This window comes from Bos indicus, chromosome 3, assembly GCF_029378745.1.
Source record: "Bos indicus isolate NIAB-ARS_2022 breed Sahiwal x Tharparkar chromosome 3, NIAB-ARS_B.indTharparkar_mat_pri_1.0, whole genome shotgun sequence".
In the NCBI taxonomy this organism is placed as follows: Eukaryota; Metazoa; Chordata; class Mammalia; order Artiodactyla; family Bovidae; genus Bos; species Bos indicus.
This window is the reverse complement of record NC_091762.1, coordinates 112,486,283-112,510,078: the sequence shown is the minus strand read 5'-3', so window position 1 is coordinate 112,510,078 and position 23,796 is coordinate 112,486,283. Positions and strand designations below refer to the sequence as shown.

At 45.6% G+C, this 23,796-nt stretch overlaps 1 protein-coding gene across 1 annotated transcript in view; it reads right to left on the bottom strand.

Annotated features, from left to right (window-relative positions):
• The window catches only part of CSMD2 (CUB and Sushi multiple domains 2), a 689,054-nt gene that overhangs the window by 43,439 nt on the left and 621,819 nt on the right, over positions 1-23,796 (bottom strand). Inside the window, exons 50-55 of the mRNA XM_070786891.1 lie at positions 18,618-18,803; positions 17,393-17,587; positions 15,656-15,829; positions 13,341-13,514; positions 5,547-5,720; positions 2,403-2,591 (exon numbers count right to left, since the gene is read on the bottom strand). Of these exons, the coding sequence (XP_070642992.1) occupies positions 2,403-2,591; positions 5,547-5,720; positions 13,341-13,514; positions 15,656-15,829; positions 17,393-17,587; positions 18,618-18,803 (1,092 nt within the window). The remainder of the gene's footprint in view (positions 1-2,402; positions 2,592-5,546; positions 5,721-13,340; positions 13,515-15,655; positions 15,830-17,392; positions 17,588-18,617; positions 18,804-23,796) is intronic.

Sequence of the window (23,796 nt, the reverse complement as noted above, 5' to 3'; positions counted from 1 at the left end):
AAGAAAAGAAATTAAAAAGGCTAATGCAAAGATCAACAAAATAGAGAAACAATAGAGAAAATAAACAAAATCAAAAGTTGGTCCTTTGACAAGATCAAGAAAATTGACAAATGTGTCTAGTCTGATGTGTGTGTGTATGTATGAGAGAGAGAGAGAAAGTGACAGAGAGGGAGGGGGAGAGAGAGAGAGAGAGAGAAATACAGCGATGGGAGAAGAATCAAATTCTAAAATCCGGAATGAAAGTGGAGATGTTACTACCAACTGAATTTACAAAAGCAAAAAGCATCATAGGAGAATATGATGAATATGAACGGTTATATACCAATAAATTAGATAAACTAAACAAAATGGAAAAATTTCTAGAAACACACAAACTGCCAAAACCAACTCAAGAAGAAATGGAATATCTGAAAAGAATTATATCAAATAAATAGAATCAGTCAATAACAAAAAACTTTTAACAAAGAATAGTCCAGGGCCAGATGATTTTACTGATGAATTCTATGAAAATTTTGAAGAAGAAATAATACCAGGAATAGTTCTGAAACTATTCCTAAAAATAGAGGAAAAGGGAAAATTGCCAACTCATTCCATGAGGTCAGCATTGCCCTGACACCAAAGCCAAAGATATCATAAGGAAAGAAAACTACAGACCAATATTCCTTATGAATTCAGTTGCAAACATCCTCAACAAAAATACTAGCAAACCAAATCCAGTAGCACATTAAAATGAATTTTACCGTGACCAAATGTGATTTGTTCGAAGAACACAAGAGTTGTTCAACACATGAAAATCAATCAATGTAATACACCATACTAATAGAATGAGGGGGGGGGGAAGCACCACATGATCATCTCAATAGATGTAGAAAAATCATTTAAAAAATTCCAACAGCCTTTCATGGGAAAACTGTCCAACAAATTAGGAGTAGAAGGTAATCTCCTCAATCTGATAAAGGAAATCTGCAAAAATCCCACAGCTAACATCAGGCTTAATGGTGAAAGAGTGAAAGCTTTTCTCCAAAGGCTATTTTTATTTGTTTTCTCAAATACAAGAATCTCAGCTGCCACTGCTGCACACAGGTGGCGGTCCGTTTCCAACCCCAGATGATTTTTCAGTCATGAATGGGGCTGCATGGCCAGGGTGGGGTCCTCAGACAAGGGAACTATGGGCAGGTGAGTAGGTGAACCAGCCTCCTATCATACCTAGAGGCACAGGGGCATAAGGAGATGGAGTCATTCCGACTGAGTGGCCAAAGTATGTATGAGCCACCACAGATAGGTGGACTGCAGAATGGCCCAACTCAATACGCATCAGCCCCTCTGGACTGCATCTTCACCTCTGCTGTTAGGAAGACAGGAGAGAGAGCAACCCCCAGGGCTCATGGTTAGTAACAAGATGCGGGAGCAGGGGCCTAAGGAACTGTTTTTTCTTCTGGATGTGAGGCTAGCAACCCGATGTCAGGATTCTTAGTGCCTCCCTCATCCTTTTTTTCCCTACATATTGGCCCTGTATTTTTCCCCAATATCTTTTAAAGCACTTATTGTTTATTGAGCAGCGACTGAGTAGGCACTTTTAATGGGTGTTCTCATTTAATTCTCTAATAATCCTATGAAACAGGCATTAGCATCATTGATATAGACAAAGAAACGGAGGCTCTCAAATCACACAGCTTGTTTAGGGGCAGAGCCAAAATTCAAATCCAGGTCTGTCTGCCTCCAGGGTCTGTTGCATTTCTGCTTCAGTCCTTTAAAAAAGGGGGTTCATGTGATGTCTTTCTGGAAAATCAAGGAGGCAGTAAAATGGGAGACAGGTTTCCACTACGCAGCCAGGACCCCCAAAGGAAGGGAGCCTTGGAGACTGAAGGGGTTGCTGACAGCATTAGAGAGGAAAGGGAGTAAGCCTGTAGCCAGGAGAGAGACTGAGAATCAGTGGGGCATCTAACCCAACGTATTAGATGCTCAGTCGTGTCAGCCTCTTTGCGACCCTATGGACCGTAGCTCACCAGGCTTATCTGTCCATGGAATTCTCCAGGCAAGCATACTGGAGTGGGTTGCCATTCTCTTCTCCAGGGGATCTTCCAGACTCAGTGATCAAACCCAGGTCTCTTGCATTGCAGGCAGATTCTTCACTGTCTGAGCCACCAGGGATGGAAAGAATTGGACACCACTGAGCGCACACACACACACACGCACACACACACACACACACACACACACACGCACGCACACACAAAACTAACCAACAGGAGCCCAAGATGGGCTCTGACATCCAGAGAGCAGTCTGAGTGACCATCACTGTGACCACACACACACACACACACACAGGAGGCTGTCCTCTGACATGGACCATCCTGCCAGCGTGCTCGGGTGATCACTGCGAGTAAATGACGTGTACTTACAGAGACACTGGGGGCGGGGGCGATCCCATGTGCCGTCTCCCTGGCAGCTGAGCACTGGGGTGCCCAGGAGGTAGAATCCGTGGGTGCACTGGTAAGACACAGTTGTGCCGTAGCTGAACCTGTGCGGGCCGCTGGCGTGGATCTGACGAACGCTGTTTTCTTGGTGCCCAGGATCTGTACAGTTGATGACTGCAATAGAACAGGATGATTAGACGCAGAGACCTGGATGTGAGGATTTTTTTTTTTATGCTTTTAAATGGGAATTCAGAAGTCCAAACAGGAATGTATTCCCAGTAGAGCAAAATTTCCAGACCAAGAGAGGCTACACAAAGCAGATCCTCCTGGGAAGCTAAGCTGGTCCTGAGGCTGCTGTACTCCCCTCTACTTGGCCACCTGGATAAGGGATTCATCCTTCTGTGTCTAGCTAGACATCAACCCCTATAGAAGCCTCCCCACCTCCTCCCAGACTGGTTAAGCTCTCCCTCCTTGGTGGTCCTGGCATAAGCCTCTATTGCTTGATGGTGTGTCAAAGTTCTATTGATATGAATCCCTTGAGGGCAGGAATGCCCCCCGTCTGTGAACCCATCCCCAGCACAGTGTGTCTCCCACAGCGGAGCTGTGGAAAGGGGATGGGCTTCTCTAGAAACTGTTTTAATCACTTTTATGAGTATTTCCGGGAGAGAGTAATCCTCGGGGATCAATTTGACTTTTAAATGCTGAAATGGTTCCAAAGCAGCTTATCAAAATCAGAGTGAGGTTTGAGAGTCATGACAATACTGTTCACAACGCATGATGTGAACTTGGACTTTCAAAACACTTTCATATCCATTATTAACCCGAACCTCATATGAGTCGTATGAGGCAGGCAGGGTCAGTACTTGAAACTTTTGATAAGCCTTTAAAGTGTGAGCTATTTTTAACTTCTGATGACCCTCTCTGAGGCTAAGAGAGGTTGCAGTCACAAAACAGGTAAGCTGCATTCATTCATTCATGCTGTTTACCGTGATATACTGAGTGTCAAGCATCGTGCTGGGCAGTAAGGATATGACAGAATTTACAGTCTGGAGTAGGGTTTCTCTGCCTTGGCACTGTGGATATTTTGGGCTGATAATTATTTATGGTGGGGGCAGTCCTGTAGGATGTAGGATGTTTAACAGTGTCTCTGGCCTCTGGCCACTAGATGCCAATAGGAACTCTCCAGTTGTGACAACCAAAGACATCTTTTGACATCTGTCCCCCGTGGGAATAGGGGAACAGGAAAATCATACCCAGTTAAGAACTGCTGGTCTAGAGAGAAAGGGACAAACCAGCAATGATACTGTTTGGTAAGTGCTCTGATGGGGCAGCAGAGAATGTTCTGGAAGCACAAAGCAGAGCCTCTAGCCCAGTGCATGGGGCAGGGCAAGAAAGTCTCCCCAGAAGGAGCAACCTTTAGGCTGGCTCTTGATGACTGGGTAGAAGTCACCCGGACAAAGAAATGGTGGGAGGGGACAGAGAAGAATGCATTTGAGGAAGCTGTGTCTGGGGCCCCGAGGGACTTACAGGCACAGGGCACCTGTGAGGAAACAAAAGAGGCTCAGTGTGGCTGGGACCCACGGCAGAGGTGAGGCTGGGGGCCAAGCAAGTGGTGAAGAATGAGGCTGGACTGGAGGCTGGGCCAGGTCCCATGGGCCCGTAAACCAGCCAAGGAGACTATTATTATCCTAAGGGCAATGGGAAGTCTTGGGAGGTGTTTCCAACAGGGAGTGACTTGATCAGATTTGTGTTTTTGGCAGGACATTCCGTCAGGAGAATGAGCTGGGGTGGGGGTGGGGAGCAGGACCAGAGGCCACGATTTCTAAGATTTTACCCCAGTCTTCTGTTTTCCAAGACCAGCACCCTGGGAAGGGGCTGGGGTTTGGGGAGCTGAAGTTACAGGACAGAACATGTCTGGGAGAGAGAGCACAGTTCTTGAGGAGAGGGGATCATGGGATAAACATAGCCCAAAGCATCAGTCTCAACTCCCTCCTTCCTGGAGAGGTGATGGAAGCCGGGCACAACACAAGGTCATGGCAATTTCCCCTGCATTCCCTGGATTCTTCTCTCATTCACAATGGCACCTTGAAGTGTTGAGCGGTACGTTATTTTAAGGTTAGTTGTGAAGGTATCTTGATGGATTCTAAAGCATCATTTGAAAAATTTGGTCCTTTAATGTCAATTACAAATAAATTGTGACACACTGCACAGCCAATCGCCATGTACCCTCAACACTGGAGGAGGACCATCACCCAAGGGAGTCTAAGCCCTCACCCCTTACAGCAGGTCACAGGTCACACCAGGGCAGGGATTGCTCCTGTTCAGCCAGTCTGACCCTCCGTTCAAACCTCAGCGAGCTTGCCAGGCCACTGGCGGGCAGAGGCAGACGGCCCCAAGGCCCCTCATCGCTGGGTGTGTGCATGTGTGCTTCATTGCCAAGTTGTGTCCAATCTGGACTGCAGCCTGCCGGGTTCCTTGGTCCATGGGATTCTCCAGACAAGAATACTGGAGTGGGTTGCCATTTCCTCCTCCAGGGAATCTTCCAGATCCAAAGAGCGAACCCGCATTTCCTGCATCTGCTGCTTTGGCAGGCAGATTCTTTACCACTGAGCCCCCTGGGAAGCCCTTCATTGCAGTGAGAAGCCTGTAAAAGCTTCAGGAGCTATTTCCTGAAATAGTCTGGGTGGGACTGGAATATCCTCCATGTCAGGTCTGCCTCTTGAGTCTTTAGTTTCTTCTCTTCTCCTCCTCTTCATCCCAACCCCTAGATTCTGCTTTATGTCCCATTTCAACCCTTCCTTTTTTTTTTTTCTTCATTAAGAATGGGGCTGTATATGATAATGATGAACCATCGGTTCTATGAAATGTAAACAAAAGACTGCTTTCCATTTCTGTTTTGAAAGATGAAACTTCCTTCGCTTTCTTTCTATAACCAGTGAAGAATTTTGACATGGCTCTATCTGGGTGGAGAGAAATGCTCCATCTGTGACCCTTCTCTGCCTCGAGTTTTCCCTATTTGAGTCAACGTAGCACCATGACAGAATCCCCTGACTTCCGCTCGTGGGTCACAAACCACAGGTGGGAGCGGTACTGGGGGTCGGGTGTCGGGGGGGAGGAAGGGTGGCTCACTTCGACAGGTGGGCAGCACGTCACTCCACTGCCCACTGGCCAGGCACTGGGATCGAGCAGCCCCTTCAGCCACATAGCCCGGGTTGCAAACAAACTTGACCACGTCGTTGAGGTTGAACTGGCTGCCCTGGGTGAGGCCGTTGATCGGGTTGCCTGGGTGTCCACAGGTAATTGCTGCAATCGAAACAGACGAGCGGTCAGCCCTCCTGTTGTTCCCCATCCCGTCTGTCCTCTCCTCACATGGCCTCTCTCAGGCCCAGCAGCGAAGCACAGCCCTAGGTCTGACTTTAGTTTCTTTTGCTACAAAACTCTGTTTTCGTCAAGTCAGCATGGGGACAGTCCCTTTTCCTTGAAGGCGTGTCCACAGCGTGGACTGCTTGAGAGAAGTCATTCAAGGGCCCTAGGGCATTAGGGCGTATCATCCTTCTCCTTCGCCCAGGCAGCTGGTCCTGCCTCAGTTCCTCTCCCTGATCTCTTCGGCTACTCATCTCCATTCTTTGCCAGATACCCTGGTGACTACCCTTCCGAGGAGTCAGACCAGCCTAAGTTCCTGGGCCAGTCTTGATGGAACCAGAGTCAGTACAAACCACGCCTGTGGGGAGGGACTGGTCACCCCGATGGACCAGAGGGCATCGGAGTTCTTAGGAGGGCACAGTCCCTCCCCTACTCCATGTGAAGGCAGTTCAGCTCATGGACTTCCTGGCCTTTCCCTGTGCTCTCTTCTCTATCCTGCCTGGGGTAAGTGGAAGCGGCCCCTCTGTGCAGTTTGGGAAGGATGAAGGCTCAGCCCTGCCTTCCTCCTCTTGAGATGGGCAGCCTGCAGGCAACGAGGCTCCCCCCAGCCCTCCAGCAGAGGCAGGTTCTCCCCTGCCTTCCCCTCCCTCTACAATGGAGTCACGCCCAACCCAGGGCAGTGCTGCTCTGACTGTGTGTGAATCCACCCCTCCTGGGGTTTATTTAGCAAGTTCCATTTGGCTCTCACTTTAAGCTACGGCTCCAACTGAAACTTTATCAGGAATAAAGGTGGTATTTTGGTGTCCACCCATGACTCTGTTTCGCCGTGTAACTTGTTCAGCCCTGGGCAAGGAAGGGGGAGAACGCTTTGGTGCTTATAGGGCTCAGGCTCACCTCCTCCTCTCAGGAGTGGAGTTCACGCCACAGAGGCACTGGTCTCTTCGACTTTTCTTAACGTACTGAACAAGGTCCTGCCCCAGAGCCTTGGACTAGCTTCCTCTCGGCTGAAACATTCCTTGGCCTCTGCCCTCATATCCTCAGGTCTCCCCTCAAATGCCACCATAGCAGCTAGACTTGCCATTACAGCCAGATAAATAGCCGCCCAGCACTGCCGAACCTTTTTGCCCGGCTTGCTTTTCTGTACAGCATTTTACCCACTCTGAGCGCACTTCCTTACTCATTGCTAGTCTTTCTCCACCTGAACGGAAGCTCCCTGGGGCAGGGACTCTATCCCCTTCCTTGCTGTATCTTCTGTGTCTGGACCGGTGCCTGACATACAGGAAGTCGTTCAGTTGCTAAGTTGTGTCCAGAATTTTTGTGAACCCATGGACTGTAGTTGTCCAGGCTCCAACTACATGGGATTTCCCAAGTAAGAATATTGCCAAGAAGTCCATGGGATTTCCCAGGCAAGAATATTGAAGTGGGTTGCCATTTCACTCTCCAGGGGATCTTCCAGACTCAGGGATCAAACTTGTGTCTCCTGCATTGGCAGGTGGATTCGTTACCACTGAGCCACCAGGGACATACAGGAAGACCTTGATAAGTAATTGCAGAGTGAAAAAAAAAATGCAGAGTGGACTAACAAATGAGTGAGTCATGAATGGATAGATGTCTGGCTTTGGTTCTATTTACTACCTGCCTGGTACCTAGTCTCTTTGGGTTGAAATCTGACTTGATGCTTTTGAGGCCTCCCCCTTGGTTCTGGGTTTTCAGCTGTGAGAGGCTGAGGAACCATGAGGAATGCTTTCTTATCCCAACACTTGGATTTATGAGGACCCCACCCCAAACCCGGGGCTTCTCAGATGGCTTAGTGGTAAAGAATCCTTCTGCCAATGCAGGAGATGCATAAGATGCATGTTCGATCCCTGGGTCGGGAAGATCCCCTAGAGGAGGAAATGGCAACCCACTCCAGTATTCTTGCCTCAAAAACCCCTTGGATGTAGGAGTGTGGCAGGCTACAGTCCCTGGGGTCGCAAAGAGTTGGATACAGCTTAGCAACTAAACAACAACACCCCAAACCCAAATGGTATGGATGGAGGTCAGGGAACAAGAGTAAGTAGGACCCAGATCTTGCTGGTAGTAAGTAGGACCCAGACCTCTGCTGTCTCTCTGGGCCAGTTCTCTTTTATAAATCTCAACAGTAGTATCCTTGACTCTAGCAGAGTCTTGACTCTGGGCAGAGCAGGGGACAGGCTGTTAATGGGCTACAGGGGTTCAGTACAGCCTGGCATGGTGGGATGAGAATGGATGAGGAGGTCAGCAGACTAGATTTACAACTCAGCTGTGTCCTTTCCTTAGTTTGGACACCTCACTCTGAGCTTCAGTTCCTATATCTGTAAAGTAAGAATTTCAATATACATGGAACAGGGTGGCTTTGAAAACAGATCCATACTTTTGCACTTCATTAAATATTTACTGGATGCCTTCTAAGTGCAAGGCACACTAGTATGCATATTGATGAAACGCGAGGAGCTCAGGAGCTCATTTCTCAGCCTAGCAGGAGAGCAGGCAGGGGTGCAGACTGTCACATCACTGTGGCTGGTGCTGAAGCAGGCTTCCGGGATGGGCACCTACCCTCCACCCAGGAGGGAGTGGTTAAGGAGGGTCCCCAGAGAATGTGACATACCCTCAGCTGGGTCTCAAGGCTGAGCAGGATTTTCCAAGTCAGTGAAGTGGTGAGAGAGTGGAGGGAAGCTAATTATATGCAAAATATGGGATGTTTCTGATCAGCTTGGGAGAAGATGCATTGTTCTCACCAGACTTACAAAGGGTCACGACCTGCCTCCCCAAAGGCTAAAATACCACTTGTATAAAGTTAGAGGAGAGGGCTGAGGGCTAAACCTTTGGGAGCAGTAACAGCTTTTGAATTGCAGCTTGACTGAAATGCCAGCACAGGACATAGAAGGGTGGTCAGCAAAATTCACAGGAGGTGGGAGTGTCACAGGCCCATGGGGACAGTTCATGACTTATCAGATGTCCCAGGGAGCTCTGTTTCTCTGGAGAGCCCTGATGGACTCAGACACAAGGGGAGAAGGGGAATACACCGATGGGAAAGAAAGGAGGGGTCCTGCTGGGCTGGGGCTCTTAACTAGACCTTGAACACATGCGCCAGCAGACCCAGATTTCCTGAGGGCCGAGATCAAGGCGCATTCAACTCATCTTTATGCACAACACCATACACAAAGTAGGTGCTAAGGAAAGGTCTGCTGGATTCGGTCTTACAGGCCAAGGTAAACTAACAGAAAAAGAAGGTGCACAGTTCAGAGGAGAGAACTGAAAACAGACTAAGCTCATGAAGAAGGCAGAAGGGAAAGTGATCCAGAGACTCATGGAGAGATTAGCTTGGGCTTGGAGAGACTTCTCGATAGGAGGTAAGGGTCAAGGGTGAAGGTGGAGAAGGACAGATGGACATGTGGGAGGGGAAGCAGGAAGCGGAAGGGGTTATTGTCTGAGGGCTTCTGTTCTCTCTGCACAGTAGAAAGTGAGATTATATCATTAGCTAAGAATTATGGGGGTCTACATGCTTTATTGCACTTAATCCTTACAAGCCCATGCGGTAGGCATCATCATTATCCTTTTAGGAAAAGAGAGGTTCAGAGGGGCCTGGGGACTTGTCCAAGGGGCACAGTTTCTAAGTGACCCATCTGAGTTCTGAACCTGGCTTCTCTGCTTTTAGGCCATCCTCACTATGTATTCTAACTATCTGCTGAAAATATAGCAAATGTGTCTCTGAGTAGGGGGACTATTGGTCTTCAGGAAGTAGGTGAGATTATGAAACAGCCGTGTGGGCAATAGACAAGGTCGCTGACTGAGGAAGTGGAGACAGGCAGCTAGAAAGTTCTGAGTCTGGTTGATATTGTAAACCTTGAATGCATAGGTGATGGCATCTAACGTGGTACCTGCCACCGAGCAATTGCTTGTAAGTATCCTCTTACTCTTGCCTTCCTACCCCAGGTACTTCTTAAATCTCTGTGCTTCAGGAGAGAATGGAACTTGGTACAAAAGATCTTGGATTCAGTGATGTAGCAGGGCGGTGGTACATCACCCACCACACCACCATTACCGTCCTCTTCACAATAGCAACAGCAGCATCTGACCATTTCACATGTATTCTCTTATTTAATCCTCGCAATAGTCTGTGAGGTACCTGCTTTTCATAAGTGAGGAAACAAACCTAGTGAGATAAACTACCTCATCTAACATCACGCAGCAACATGCTATGTCGTGGTAGACCTGGAACTGGAGCCCAGGCAAGCTAGGCCCAGGGTGCAAGTGTCCACCTGCTTGACTCTGCTGCCTTTCTGTATGGACCAGGCGTAAAATTAAGTATCTTAGGTTCGGCAGACATCTTCCATGAATTCAGAATCCAGCATTCTCTATAACTTGTAACTCAAACCTTTTCACATGTGTAATGTGCCAATTTCTTGAAGGCATCTGAATTTTCATTTCCTGGATAAAACCAAATATATTTTGTTCAGAGACATCTACAAAACTGATTAAATGTAGATAGGTCTTGCTTTCTGTAAACCTAGTACTTAAGAAGCTATTAAGACTAATTTTCATGCATTGTTTATTAAGTCTCACTATTTCATTACGCCATCTCATATAGGGAAAGCCAAGTGAAGAAGAATTAAAAACAAAAGCCTGCCTTACAAAAATTAAGACCAAAACACTGTACTTTACATAAAGGCTCACTTTATGGAACTTTAGAAAGTGAAAAATTTTCCAAATTACTTCCAGGCTAATTAGAATAACAGTGGCCATCTAAATCCAAAAATGCAGACTAGTAAGAAGAAACAAAACCATAGCAAGCCCAGGCCTGCAGCATAACTAGAAGACAGAGAATGCTATAAACTTTAAATTACATGTAAGTAGAAAAACAAACACTAAACCTGGGCAGAACTATTTCTCATGCTTCTGTTGCAAGGCTTAGCAGAGAGCAAGGCTGTATGGAAAAGAGATGAGAGGAGCAGAGGAATACTGATCCAAAGTCACTGCTAGAAAGAGAAAGCCCATCTTAAAGGTGAACATATTGAAAAATGACCCTGGTATGTCAGTGCACTAACTATAGGAAAGAACATAAATGTTTACAACCTTTTCTGAACACCAATACCAAAAGAAATGGAAAAAAGAGCAAAGCAAAGCAGAAAAGAAAAGCAGAGAAAAAAAAATTGTGTATGATATTTTATACATAATAATTAAACAAAATTAAAGCCAAACATATAAATAACAATATACGTGAATGAATTTGACTAACCTATTAAGAGAAAAGGATTTTCAAATGGACTCAGAAGGCAAGGTCCAACTCTACGATATATACGAGAGGCCCGTCTAATTTGAGTGATTCAGAAAGGCTAAAATAAAGGGACGGTTAAAGGCCTAAGAGGGAAATGGGAGAAGGGTGATAGTAAGGAGTGTAAGCCTAATGGTATTAGGTACAGTACAGTTCACACTAGAAAATATTAAAGTGATAGTGAAGACATTTTTAAAGGCTAAACCCACAATTTTCAGTGTAACAGTTATGAATATCTATATGCCAAGTAACATGGCAATTATCCTTACATAACACAAACTATGGGAAATACAAGGAAAAGTAAATAGAAGAACACTAATATGAAGCCAGGCTTCAACAGTATGTGAACTATGGCTTCAATAGTATGTGAACTGTGAACTTCCAGATGTTTAAGCTGGATTTAGAAAAGGCAGAGGAACCAGAGATCAAATTGCCAACATCTGTTGGATCATCAAAAAAGCAAGAGAGTTCCAGAAAAACATAGACTTCTGCTTTATTGACTATGCCAAACCTACTGTGTGGATCACAACAAACTGGAAAATTCTGAAAGAGATGGGAATACCAAACCACCTTACCTGCCTCCTGAGAAATCTGTATGCAGGTCAAGAAGCAACAGTTAAAACCAGACATGGAACAATAGACTGGTTCCAAATCAGAAAAGGAATACGTCAAGGAGTACGTGATATTGTCACCCTGCTTAATAAACTTGTATGCAGAGTACATCATGTGAAATGCTGGGCTAGATGAAGCACAAGCTGGGATCAAGACTTCTGGGAGAAATATCAATAACCTCGAATATGCAGATGATAACCACCCTTATGGCAGAAAGTGAAGAACTAAAGAGTCTCTTGACGAAAGTGAAAGATGGGAGTGAAAAAGTTGGCTTAAAACTCAACATTCAGAAACCTAAGATCATGGCATCCAGTCCCATCATTTCATGGCAAATAGATGGGGAAACAATGGGAACAGTGACAGACTTTATTTTTCTGGGCTCCAAAATCACTGCAGATGGTGATTGCAGCCATGAAACTTGCTTGCTCCTAGGAAGAAAAGCTATGACCAACCTAGATAGCATATTAAAAAGCAGAGACATTACTTTGCCAACAAAGGTCCACCTAGTCAGAGCTATGGTTTTTCCAGTGGTCATGTATGGATGTGAGAGCTGGACCATAAAAAAGCTGAAGAATTGATGCTTTCGAACTGTGGTGTTGGAGAAGACTCTTGAGAGTCCCTTGGACTGCAAGAAGATCCAATCAGTCCATCCTAAAGGAAATCAGTCCTAAATATTCATCTGGAGGACTGATGCTGAAGCTGAAACTCCAATACTTTGGCCACTCATTGGAAAAGACCCTGATGTTGGGAAAGATTGAAGGTGGGGAGGAGAAGGGGACGACAGAGGATGAGATAGTTGGATGGCATCTCCGACGCGATGGGCATGAGTTAGAGCAGGCTCTGGGAGTTGGTGATGGACAGGGAAGCCTGGCGTGCTGCAGTCCATGGGGTCACAAAGAGTCAGACACGACTGAGCAACTGAACTGACTGAATAATATGAAACTTTAAAACACACCTCTTAGAACAAAACAGGTCAAGTAGAAAAAAATAAGTAAGCAAACATTAAGACATGAACAACAAAATCAATAAGGCATATCTTATGATTATATATAAAACTTTACACACTAATGCACATGGAACAGTCATAACAATTGATCAGATATTAGGTCATAAAGGAAGCATCAGTAAATTCCATGAAACAGAAATATTGTATACAGTGCAATAAATTAGAAATGAATACCAAAGTAAAAGTCAAAACACCCTTCCATCTGGAAATAAAAACCACACACTTTTATTTAAAGAAACTTCTAAGTGAAAGCGGAAATTAATATCAAAAGGAGAGAATTTCTGAGACATAATAAAACACTCATTTTTATAATCTGTGTGATATAATTAGAGCAGTGATCAGAAGAAATTTTATAGCCTTGCATACTTATATCCATAATAATCAATAAAAATAAAAGACTGAAAATAAACGAACAAGATTTCTAATTCACAAGCAAAAAAGTGAACCAAAAAGTTAATTGCAAGGAAGAAAATAATAGAGGTGGAAGTAATAATGATGCATAAAGCTGAAAACATAGATGTTAATGATTGTCTTTGAAAAACATGAACAAAATACAGAAAATCCTCCAGTTAACCTAATAGAGACAATGCAAGGGGAAGTCCATTTTGCACCTGAGCTGGTGACTAGGGAGAGTGGGTACCATACTTACGCACACAGAAAGGGGTCTTGCCCGACCAGTGATGATCCTGCTGGCAGATGCGCACAGACATGCCGATGAGGCGGAAGCCAGCATTGCACTGGTACACCACGCTGCCCCGGTAGCTGAAGTTCTCCCCGTTGATGTGCCCGTTGACGATGGGCTCAGGGGTCCCGCAGTGTCCGGCTTTGGTGAGATGTGGGGAGAGAGAGTAAATTGCATGGGAGCATACAGAAAATGAGGGGAGGCTTGGTCGGGGGAGGGGGAGTCAGGCACGATGGGGAAAAAGACCACGTTTTTCCCTCCTCCCCCTGACAGTGGCATCCAGGAGTGACTTCAGGAATCCTAGACATGATAGAAATAGTGTTGAAGATTAAAAGTGAAAAGTGAAAGTTGCTCAGTCGTGTCGGACTCTTTGCAACCCCATGGGCCATACAGTCCATGGCATTCTCCAGGCCAGAATACTGGAGCATTTTCCCTTTCTCTTCTCCAGGGGATCTTTCCAACCCAGGAATCAAACCCAGGTCTTTCACACTGCAGGCAGATTCTTTACCAGCTGAGCCACAAGGGAAGCCTAAGAATACTGGAGTGGGTAGCCTATCCCTTCTCCAGTGTATCTTCCTGCCCCAGGAATCGAACTGGGGTCTCCTGCACTGCAGGCAGATTCTTTACCAACTGAGCTACCAGGGAAGATTTGGCAATCTCACATCCCAAGTATGCATATAGCTGATTCACACTGTTGTACAGCAGAAAGACAATATTGTAAAGCAGTTATACTCCAATTAAAAAATTTTTTTTAAGCCCAGAAAAGAGCTGGACATTAAAAACAAATCCCAAGGTTGCACTCTAAATAGATGGCCGTCTTGAACTTTAGTTACTAGGTCTGTTCATGGGTGAGAAATGATCACTCTTATGGCCCTGCCTCTGGGATCACCCCCTCTTTTTTTCATCAACCAGCATTTCTAGAGCATCTACTGTACGGAGGGCACTATGGCCTACACTAAGGCACTCAAAGCTTGATTGTGTTGAAAATTACCAAGTGAGGACAGGTGGCTTGGTTAAATTCATCCTTCTTTCTCCTTGAGTGGCAAGGAACACAGACAACATAAACCTAGCTGAGTTATTTTCAGTAAATGGGATTTGGGTGGAGTATATTCCTAGTGTTTCCACTAGCGTTTGTTTGGTTCTGTGTAGACATAACTCATGCCTGTGTCTCTAACAGAGGCCTGAGACACAGGGAGGGCGTTCACTTCACACAGAGCTGTTCACTTGAGAACAGACCATCCAATCTATGTTGCTGGGTCTGTGTAGCTGGGACCCTCCTTTGGCTTTGCAGGATCCAGAAAGTAGTAAGAGAAGAGACAACTTTAGCATCTAAGGTTGAGGCAGGGAATGGACTGCCCATGGGAGAAATGGCAACTTTGACTTTTGTAAGCTGGGTAAGTTTTTATGCTTTTGTCCTACATTGACATATTTTTGTCATGAAATGAGCTAATGGCAAAAAATACTTATATATTATATAATATAGCACATATAACATTGTATTTTTGTAAAATATTTATATATGTAAAATTTGCTGTGCGTGTAGTCGCTCAGTCATGTCTGACTCTTTGTGACCCCATGGATTGTAGTCCGCCAGACTCCTCTGTCCATGGGATTCTCCTGGCAAGAATACTGGAGTGGGTTGCCATTTTCTTCTCCAAAAATTTGCTAATATATAATATAAATGGTATTTTAGATGTGTTGCAGGGATGTGTCTCTGTAAGTTTCCCTGGATGTAAAGACTGGAATTTCACCCATCATACAGAGCCTCTAAGTATCTTTTTTACTTAGATACTAAGGGAGTATCTTTTTTGATCAGAATGAAAGCCCCTCAGTGGTTTGTCTCATCAGACCTGAAGTTCTTCTCATTCTTTTGGATGCTCCAAGGGAAGCTAGTTCAACATTTTGGTTGTGGTAAATAGTATCTGAGTCATTTGAAAAGACCCTGATGCTGGAAAAGACTGAGGGCAGGAGGAGAAGGGGACGATAGAGGATGAGATGGTTGGATGGCATCACCAACTCAATGGACATGAGTTTGGATAGACTCTGAGAGGTGGCGATGGACAGGGGAGTCTGGCGTGCTGTGGTTCATGGGGTTGCAAAGAGTCAGACACGACTGAGTGACTGAACTGAACTGATACACCCAATAGCTAGAGTTTAGATTAAGCATTTTATGACCATAGGTAAAATAGTACTGTTCAAAAATTGGGATTCAGCTTTGGAAAGATCTAACTTGTACTGGAGAGGGAAAAATGGACAGGAGAGGCCCCGGGGTGGTCACTTACCCAGGCAGCGGACTTCAGAGCCACTCCAGAGCCCGTTGGCCATGCACTCCCGCACCCTGGAGCCCACCAGCGTGTACCCGGAGTTGCAGGAGAAGATGGCTGTTGCCCCATAGACAGACAGGGTTCCGATGCGATGCCCATTGGGCGGGACGGGGAGCTCTCCACAGGAGATGACTACAAAGACCACAGAATGCTCAGGAAGCCAGTCCCGAGAGACGGGTCATGTGCTGCGTCTCATTAGCAAGAATAGTGACAAAAGGAAGATGGGTTCAACCTACTCTAACAGGACTCATGACCAGAATGTGGGTCACCATGGTGACTGCTGTGCTGTTACACTGCACCCAAGATTCTCAACAGGGCTGTCACCAGAAGCACCCCCTGAGGAGCTTTTAAAATGTCCAGATCTGTGGTGCGCTCCTCGGTGTCCAGCGCGGGCAGCGGGCGCTCCCCCTGTCCTCTCTGCTGAGCCGAGCAGCAGCCTCACAGTCCTGCTCCACAGAGCGCTGCAGACACCACTGGCTGCACTGAGACCTAAGCCCCTGCTTGTAATGAAGCCGGCCCGCGCTTGTGACCTCTACTCGGTCAGAGTACACGGCCGAGTCTGCGCTTGGGCGAACAAAGGCCACAGTGTCTCGCGTCATGGGTGTTGGGAAGATTCCACTCCTCACACCCAGTCTCAAAGATGCCCTTGAGCACTGACAAGTGATGTCCTTCCGTCCCTTCACAAACATTTACTTCTTCTAACACACCCTTCTGACTGAGTAAATAGCATCAGTATATCCCTATGGGTGGGCGCTGTGCTGACCCACTCAGAGCCCCCTTGAGGACTGAAGGGCTTCTTTCCCCAGATTGTAGCTGCTGGCAAACATCCATTTGTTGTGAGCCCTCTTCAGATGGCCTTGGTTAAAGAGTCCTCACATCTAAGGTCATGCTCTCTTCCTTGGGCAGCTGGAACCCAGGGTTTGGTAAGTGTGGAGGTATAAAGCCCCCTGCCTTAACTTGTGGCAATTCTGAAGGGCTGCCCAGATTCAGAGCTCTTAGCTGGGTCAGCTGAAGCATCACCATCATCATCAGAGGCCACCTTCTCCATCTCCTCAGTCCTACTTCCTCCCCTCCCCTTCCCATTCCTTTCCTCTTCCCTCCTCGTCCTTCCCTCCCCTTCCCTTTCTCAGATGGTGATCCCAAGAGCACTGCCTAACAAATCTCCATCTTAGAGTCGCTTCCCAGAGACCGTGACCTCTGAAACTATCTCAAAGAACCAAAGCAAAGCAATGCACAATGGAGAAGGAGACACAGGCACACTTAGGTGGCCTGTCCCTTGCACTCTGTTCATTCCCCCTACACACACTTCCATTATAGGTCTCATCACACTTTGGTATCCTTGCTTCTTTATTTGTCTGCCTCTCCAGTAGACTCTAAGCTCCTGGTGGGCAGGAACCACAAGCTTTTATCCTCATACCTCTATACTACCTGGCATGAAGGTTGAATAAATGAATTAGTGGATGCTCACCTGGACAGAGGCAGCTTTTTAATAAGATGACAAGATGCTGAGAAGTGCTTCCTTAAAGGAGTAGGCCTCTCCCCAGCTCCTGGTTCTAGGTGAGTGTTCAAAAAGAGGTTCACTGCAATCCCTGGCTATACCCCACTCTTCCCCCTCCCCAATTCAGCCCATGTTATGAGACAGTTGGAGTTGGAGGCACTGTGCCAAACTTCCCCACCCTTTCCTCCTGGGCTTACTTTGGCAGGTGGGCATAGAGTTGTCAAGGCTCCATTTGCCATTGGCCTGGCAGTGGATGACCCTTTGGCCGGTGTAGTAGTAGCCAGGGTCGCAGATGAGCATCAGCTGGGCCTGGAACTGGTACTGTGTCTCGAAGATGAGCCTCCATCGACCATGTTCCACACTGACGCTGCTGATGTCAGGACAGGTCACAGCTGGGGAGGTACAAAGCAGAAAGGAGGATTCATTCATTAATTACGGACGACACTGGAGAGAGCCCAGCGTTGGGGAGTGGGGGACCATAATGCAGTCCTGATGACTCTCAGAACATTCAGTCCCCAGGCAGATGTGGTCTATGAATGAAGTGAGCTGGGTGGGGAATGTGGCACACGACTGGGGTGGCAGATCTGCCAAATTAAAAAAAAAATAGGGGCAGGTGGCACTGTGTTGGTTTTGATTGTGGATGTGAGACTGCAAATTCCAGGTGGTCAGATCTACCTTTTCCAAGGGAAGCTAGAAATAGGATTTTTGTGTAAAAGTCTTCTGACTTAAAAATGTTAGAAAGAAATTCAAACTATTTATTTTATTTTTAATCATAGGGTAATTGCAATATTGTGATGCTTTTCTCCATACATCAACATGGATTGGCCATAAGGTTACAAAATATTTTTATAAAGCACTGCACAGGCCGAAGAGCCAAACCAAAACCAAAACAAAAAACCTTGTATCATCAGACTGGATATAGCCCATTAGGCTGCCCACTGGCCTTCAAATTGAACAGTACCTCTGTTGTTTTGGAGAAGGAAATGGCAACCCACTCCAATATTCTTGCCTGGAGAAGTCCATGGACAGAGGAGTCTGGCAGGCTACAGTCCATGGGGTCACAAAGAGACGGACACGACTGAGCGACTATCACTCACTCGTTCTGTTGTTTTAGAGTCTTGTGATCAAAGGACATTCACGTTGATTTTCTAATACTTTTTACATCTAAGAGTAAGTGGACCAGTCATCCTGAGGTTCTGTGATGGTTTATGGATACATCTCAGAGAACAGTGGTCTATCAATGTTTTGAAGCAATTTCAAATGGGAACCCAAGTTGGTAGATGGAGATATCCACTTGTCTCAGATCTGAGTCCCAGCCTCTCAGGGCATGTTTTTCCTATTTCGCTCACTCCTTGCAGGAATCTTTTCAGCTGCTTACCCAGTCCCCCCGACATACCCGCCTCCCCTACCCAAAGGACTCACGGACACACTGGGGGGGTACATTGCGATTGCTCCACAGGCCTGTCTCCAGACACTCTGTTGTGGCTTCAGCACCTGCCTGGAGATGGTAGCCTTCACTGCAGCTGTATACAGCCTTGGTCCCCACTGTGTACTCTTTGCCAAACACCATTCCATTCTTGGGGGCCTCAGGAAGCCCACAGGAAAGAGCTGGCAGAGGAGAAAAATGTCATGAGCCTGTCTGCTTCAAGATGGTGTTCTGAGAACATATTTTTATTTTCCCTCTCCCTTGAGGCCCTAGTAGAATGATAGTAAAGACTAATAAAAGGGAAAAGCCTCATAACAAAGAAGAAATGGGAAGATAATCAGCAGAGGAGATGGAAAAAGAAACTTTGGAAGATGAAATGCAGATAGAAATGCATCGATGGATTAAATGGAGTTGAGAAGCTGCAGCACAAAATATATACAGAAGGGAGCTATGAGGTGAGACCAATTTTCCATCCCTCCACACAAATACAGTGGAGAGGCAGCCAGGCAGCCATTTTCCAAACTGTGGCTCAGATGGTAAAGCGTTTTCCTACAATGCAGGAGACCCAGGTTTGATCCCTGGGTTGGGAAGATCCTCTGGAGAAGGAAATGGCAACCCACTCCAGTATTCTTGCCTGGAAAATCCCATGGACAGAGGAGCCTGGTAGGCTACAGTCCATGGGGCTGCGAAGAGTCGGACACGACTGAGCGACTTCACTTTCAAGAAAACAAAAAGAAAGGAAGGAAGGAAGAAAAAGAAAAGAATCCCTTTGAGAGAATTGGGGATGCTCAAGTAGGAGCAGGTATCCCAGAGTAAGCTCTTTTAATTCTTAGATATAAAGGCTCCCACCCTCAAGGCTGACCCTCTGCCTGCTTATCTCTGCCATATACTCAGTTTGATAGGGACAGAGTAAAGAGACATTGACTATGCTAAAAGCCTTTGACTGTGTGGATCACAACAAATTGTGGAAAATTCTTAGAGAGATGGGAATACCAGACCACCTCACCTGCTCCTGAGAAATCTACATGCGGGTCAAGAAGCAACAGTTAGAACCAGACATGGAACAATGCACTGTTTCAAAATTGGGAAAGGAATACAACTAGGCTCATATAGTCTATGACAAGGTATATTGTTACCCTACTTAATTAACTTATGTGCAGAGTATATCATGTGAAATGCTAGGCTGGATGACTCACAAGCTGGAATCAAGACAGCTGGGAGAAATATAAACAACCTCAGATGTGTAGATGATACTACTTTAATGACAGAAAACAGAGAGGAACTAGAAGCCTCTTGATGAGGGTGAAAGAAAAGAGTGAAAAGGCAGGCTTAAAACTCAACATTCAAAAAACTAAGATCATGGCATCTGGTCCCATCAACTCAATGGCAAATAGATGGGGAAAAAGTGGAAGTAGTGACAGATTATATGTCTTTATTTTCTGCAGACAGTGATTGTAGCCATGAAATTAAAATACGATTGCTCCTTGGGAGAAAAGCTATGACAAACATAGAGTATTGAAAAGTATTGAACATCACTTTGCTGACAAAGGTCCATATCGTCAAAGCTGTGGTTTTTCCAGCCCTGCGTATGGATTGAGAGTTGGACCATAAAAAAGGCTGCGTACCAAAGAACCAATACTTTCAAATTGTGGCACTGGAGAAGACTCTTGAGAGTCCCTAGGACTGCAAGGAGATTAAACCAGTCCATCCTAAAGGAAATCGACCCTGAATATTCACTGGAAGGACTGATGCTTAAGCTGAAACTCCTATAGTTTGGCCACCTGATGTGAAGAGCCAACTTACTGTAAAAGACCCTGAGGCTGAGAATGATTGAGGGCAGAAGGAGAAGGGGGCAACAGAGGATAAGATGGTGGGATGGCATCACTGACTGAATGGACCCGAGACTGAGTAAACTCCGGGAGATAGTGAAGGACAGGGAAGCCTGGTGTGCTGCAGTCCATGGGGTTGCAAAGAGTCAGACACGGCTTAGCGACTGAACAACAGCAACAAAAGGGACTCAGTTCAGTTCAGTTCAGGGACTAAGTAGGTGATTAAATGGTTAATCCCACTGGAGGACTGTAAGTAAAGAAAAACACATGGGCGGCTCCTATAAGTTAGTGATCACTCGAGAAAGCAGGTTTGCTTATCCACAAAACCAAGTGGGCTTGCTTAGCAAAAAACCCATGCAACAGAAGCATAAGGCATGCCCCCAAATAATACAACTGGAGGCATGAGACCCACATCCTGCCCAGTGAGCTCAGGAAGTTAATGATTCCAAGACTATGCTCCTCTGGGCACACTAAAACAAAAATATAAAGAAAAGGCGGCATTATACTACAGCCTGAGATGATTTACCATTTTTAGTATAGATGAGTGCCTTTTTGCTCCTTTCCATTGTGCCATGACAGTCCCGGCTTGAACATATAAGGACGAAAAAACTCCCCTGCTCACCACGGAGGAAGAGCTGATGATGGAAACGTGACATCTACTCAAGAATGAGGAAGAAGGTGATCTTCTCCCCCTCCCCACTTTCCCTTTCATTATAAAACTGTAGCTCACTAAGTTCTTGGGGCGTGGCATCCTCTCACCTGCCTGCTTGTAAGCCTCATGAGCGTGCTATTCTAATAAGTCACTTCTTATCTATCATTTTGCCTCTCGCCAAATTCTGTCTGCAGAGACATGAAGAATCAGAGCTCCTTGGAGCCACCATGAAATGCCACCTAGTGCTTTCAATTCAACTTCTTACTCATGGGAGAGACCTAGCGGGCAAGGATGGCTGTATATAATAATAACAAAGGTAACCCACATCTTTGTCTGGAAAAATCAACCTTGCCTTTAAAATATGAGCAGAGACCACTATACGTATGAAGAAAACCAGCAGCATGAAAGAGATAAACAAAGATAAGATTAATAATAGAAAAGGCTCCTTTAGGAAAGAGAGCTAACTCAGGTAACAGAAGACTTACAGTCTTTAAACCCCTGATTAGCAGGATCAGATGCTCTAGAGGGAGCTCAGGATGGAGAGCAATGGGCCGCCCCCTCAGCCACTGCAGCCTCCCCAGCAGTGCACCATGAGGGGATCCATGATGGGAAAGAACAGGATGCTGGCCCTAGAGAGCTATTGAGAAAGTCAAAGTGACATACAATAAAATGAGAAGAGTGCTTTGAAAAGAGAGCAAGCTGAAAGTGAGCAAGGAAGGGCCCTTTTAAGTTAAAAACACCATCAACAAAATAAGCATTAAAAAGGAGTGGCAACTGGAGACAAAGGTATGGCTGCCTGCCATATATCAGGAAACACAGGATGTTGCAGCCCTCAAGTCATCCACTCCTCCACCACTACAGTCACCCCCAGGGGTGGGCTCTGAGGAAAATCATGATGGAGACAAATAGGCTGACTCCTCTGCCCCTGCAGCCACCCCAGCAGTGCACCTTGAGGGGATTCAGGATGGGAAAGAAGAGGATGCTGGCCCTAGATAGCTAAGGTGCATATCAAAGGAATGACTTCAATGAGCCCTGACTTCTGCATCTTCCCATATATAGAAGGGCTTCCTCCACCTGCCAACGCAGGAGACACAAGAGGCAGGTGCAATCCCGGGGTCAGGGAGATACCCTGGAATAGGAAATGGCAACCCATTCATGTATTCTTGCTTGGAAAATTCCATGGACAGAGGAGTCTGGCAGGCTACAGTCCATGGGTCACAAAGAGTCAGATGCAACCGAGCATGCACATATATTAAAGAACGCTAAACTTATTAACCTGAGGTGCTTGCTTTTCTTTAATTAACAGTAATCTTTTGATGTTCTGACTACCTGGTTTTTATTGCAAAAACTCATATATATCCTGGCTCCTCCCTTGCCTCTTCAGAACAGTCCCTCAGAGCTATCTGAAAGGCTGTCTTCTGAGCCTAAGTCTGCCGTATAAAACACAATTCTCAACTTTTAAGTTGTGAAATAAAATTCATATTTTATGACAAGAAAAACTTAAAAATTTTCTCAGCCCTTTGGCTTCCTCTCTCCCTCCCCATTAGCGTGCACAGTGATCCGCCCTATGCATCAGTGAAACCTCCCCTTTGCTCAATAAAGAGCAACATTCTCCTAGCATCAACAAGTTGTTGTTCAGTCACTAAATCGTGTCCTACTCTTTGTAACCCTATGGACGGCAGCACGCCAGGCTTCCTTGTCCTTCGTTATCTCCTGGAGTTTTCTGATTCATGTCCATTGAGTCAGTGATGCTATCTCATCATCTCATCCTCTGCTGCCCCCTTCTCCTTTTGCCTTCAATCTTTCCCAGTATCAGTGTCTTTCCTAATGAGTTGGCTCTTCATATCAGGTGGCCAAAGTATTGGGGCTTCAGCTTCAGTATCACTCCTTCCAATGAACATTCAGGGTTGATTTTCTTTAGGACTGACTGGTTTGATTTCCTTGCAGTCCAAGGGACTCTCAAGAGTCTTCTTCAACACCACAATTTGGAGGCACCAATTCTTCAGCACTCAGCCTTATTTATGGTCCAACTTTCATACCTGCACATGAGTACTTTGGTAAAGCATAGCTTTGGCTCTACAGACCTTTGTTGGTAAAGTAATGTCTCTGCTTTCTGGGAAAAATCAGAGACAAACATATGCTATCTATGTTTGTCATAGCTTTCCTTCCAAGGAGCAAGCATCTTTTAATTTCATAGTTGCAATCACTGTCTGCAGTGATTCTGGAGCCCAGGAAAATAAAATATGTCACTGTTTCCACCTTTTCCTCATCTATTTGCCATGAAGTGATGGGACCATGAAGGTGACTGGTAAATTTTTTTTTTCTTTCTTTTTTATAATGCAGTACACAATGCTGAGAATGTGAGAGGAGAGACCACATGCTGCAGTGGAATTATAAGAGAAGAAAAGCTTTCTGGGCAGCAAGGAGTGTCAAAAGCTGTAGACTTTATATAGGTATGATTCAATAATCTCATTTCTGGGAATTTATTTTAAAGAGATAAATATGGATGTCCCCAAGGACAGAATTATAAGGATTTAAACAGAAGCACTGTTTATAGCAGCAAAAAATATGGAAGTTCAAATGACCAACAATAGGATGATACTTGAACAAGTGAGTTTTTCTACAGTGCTACAGATCATTGCAAATATTGATAACAAAGTGTTTAATCATGTAATAAATGCTAACAAAATATGA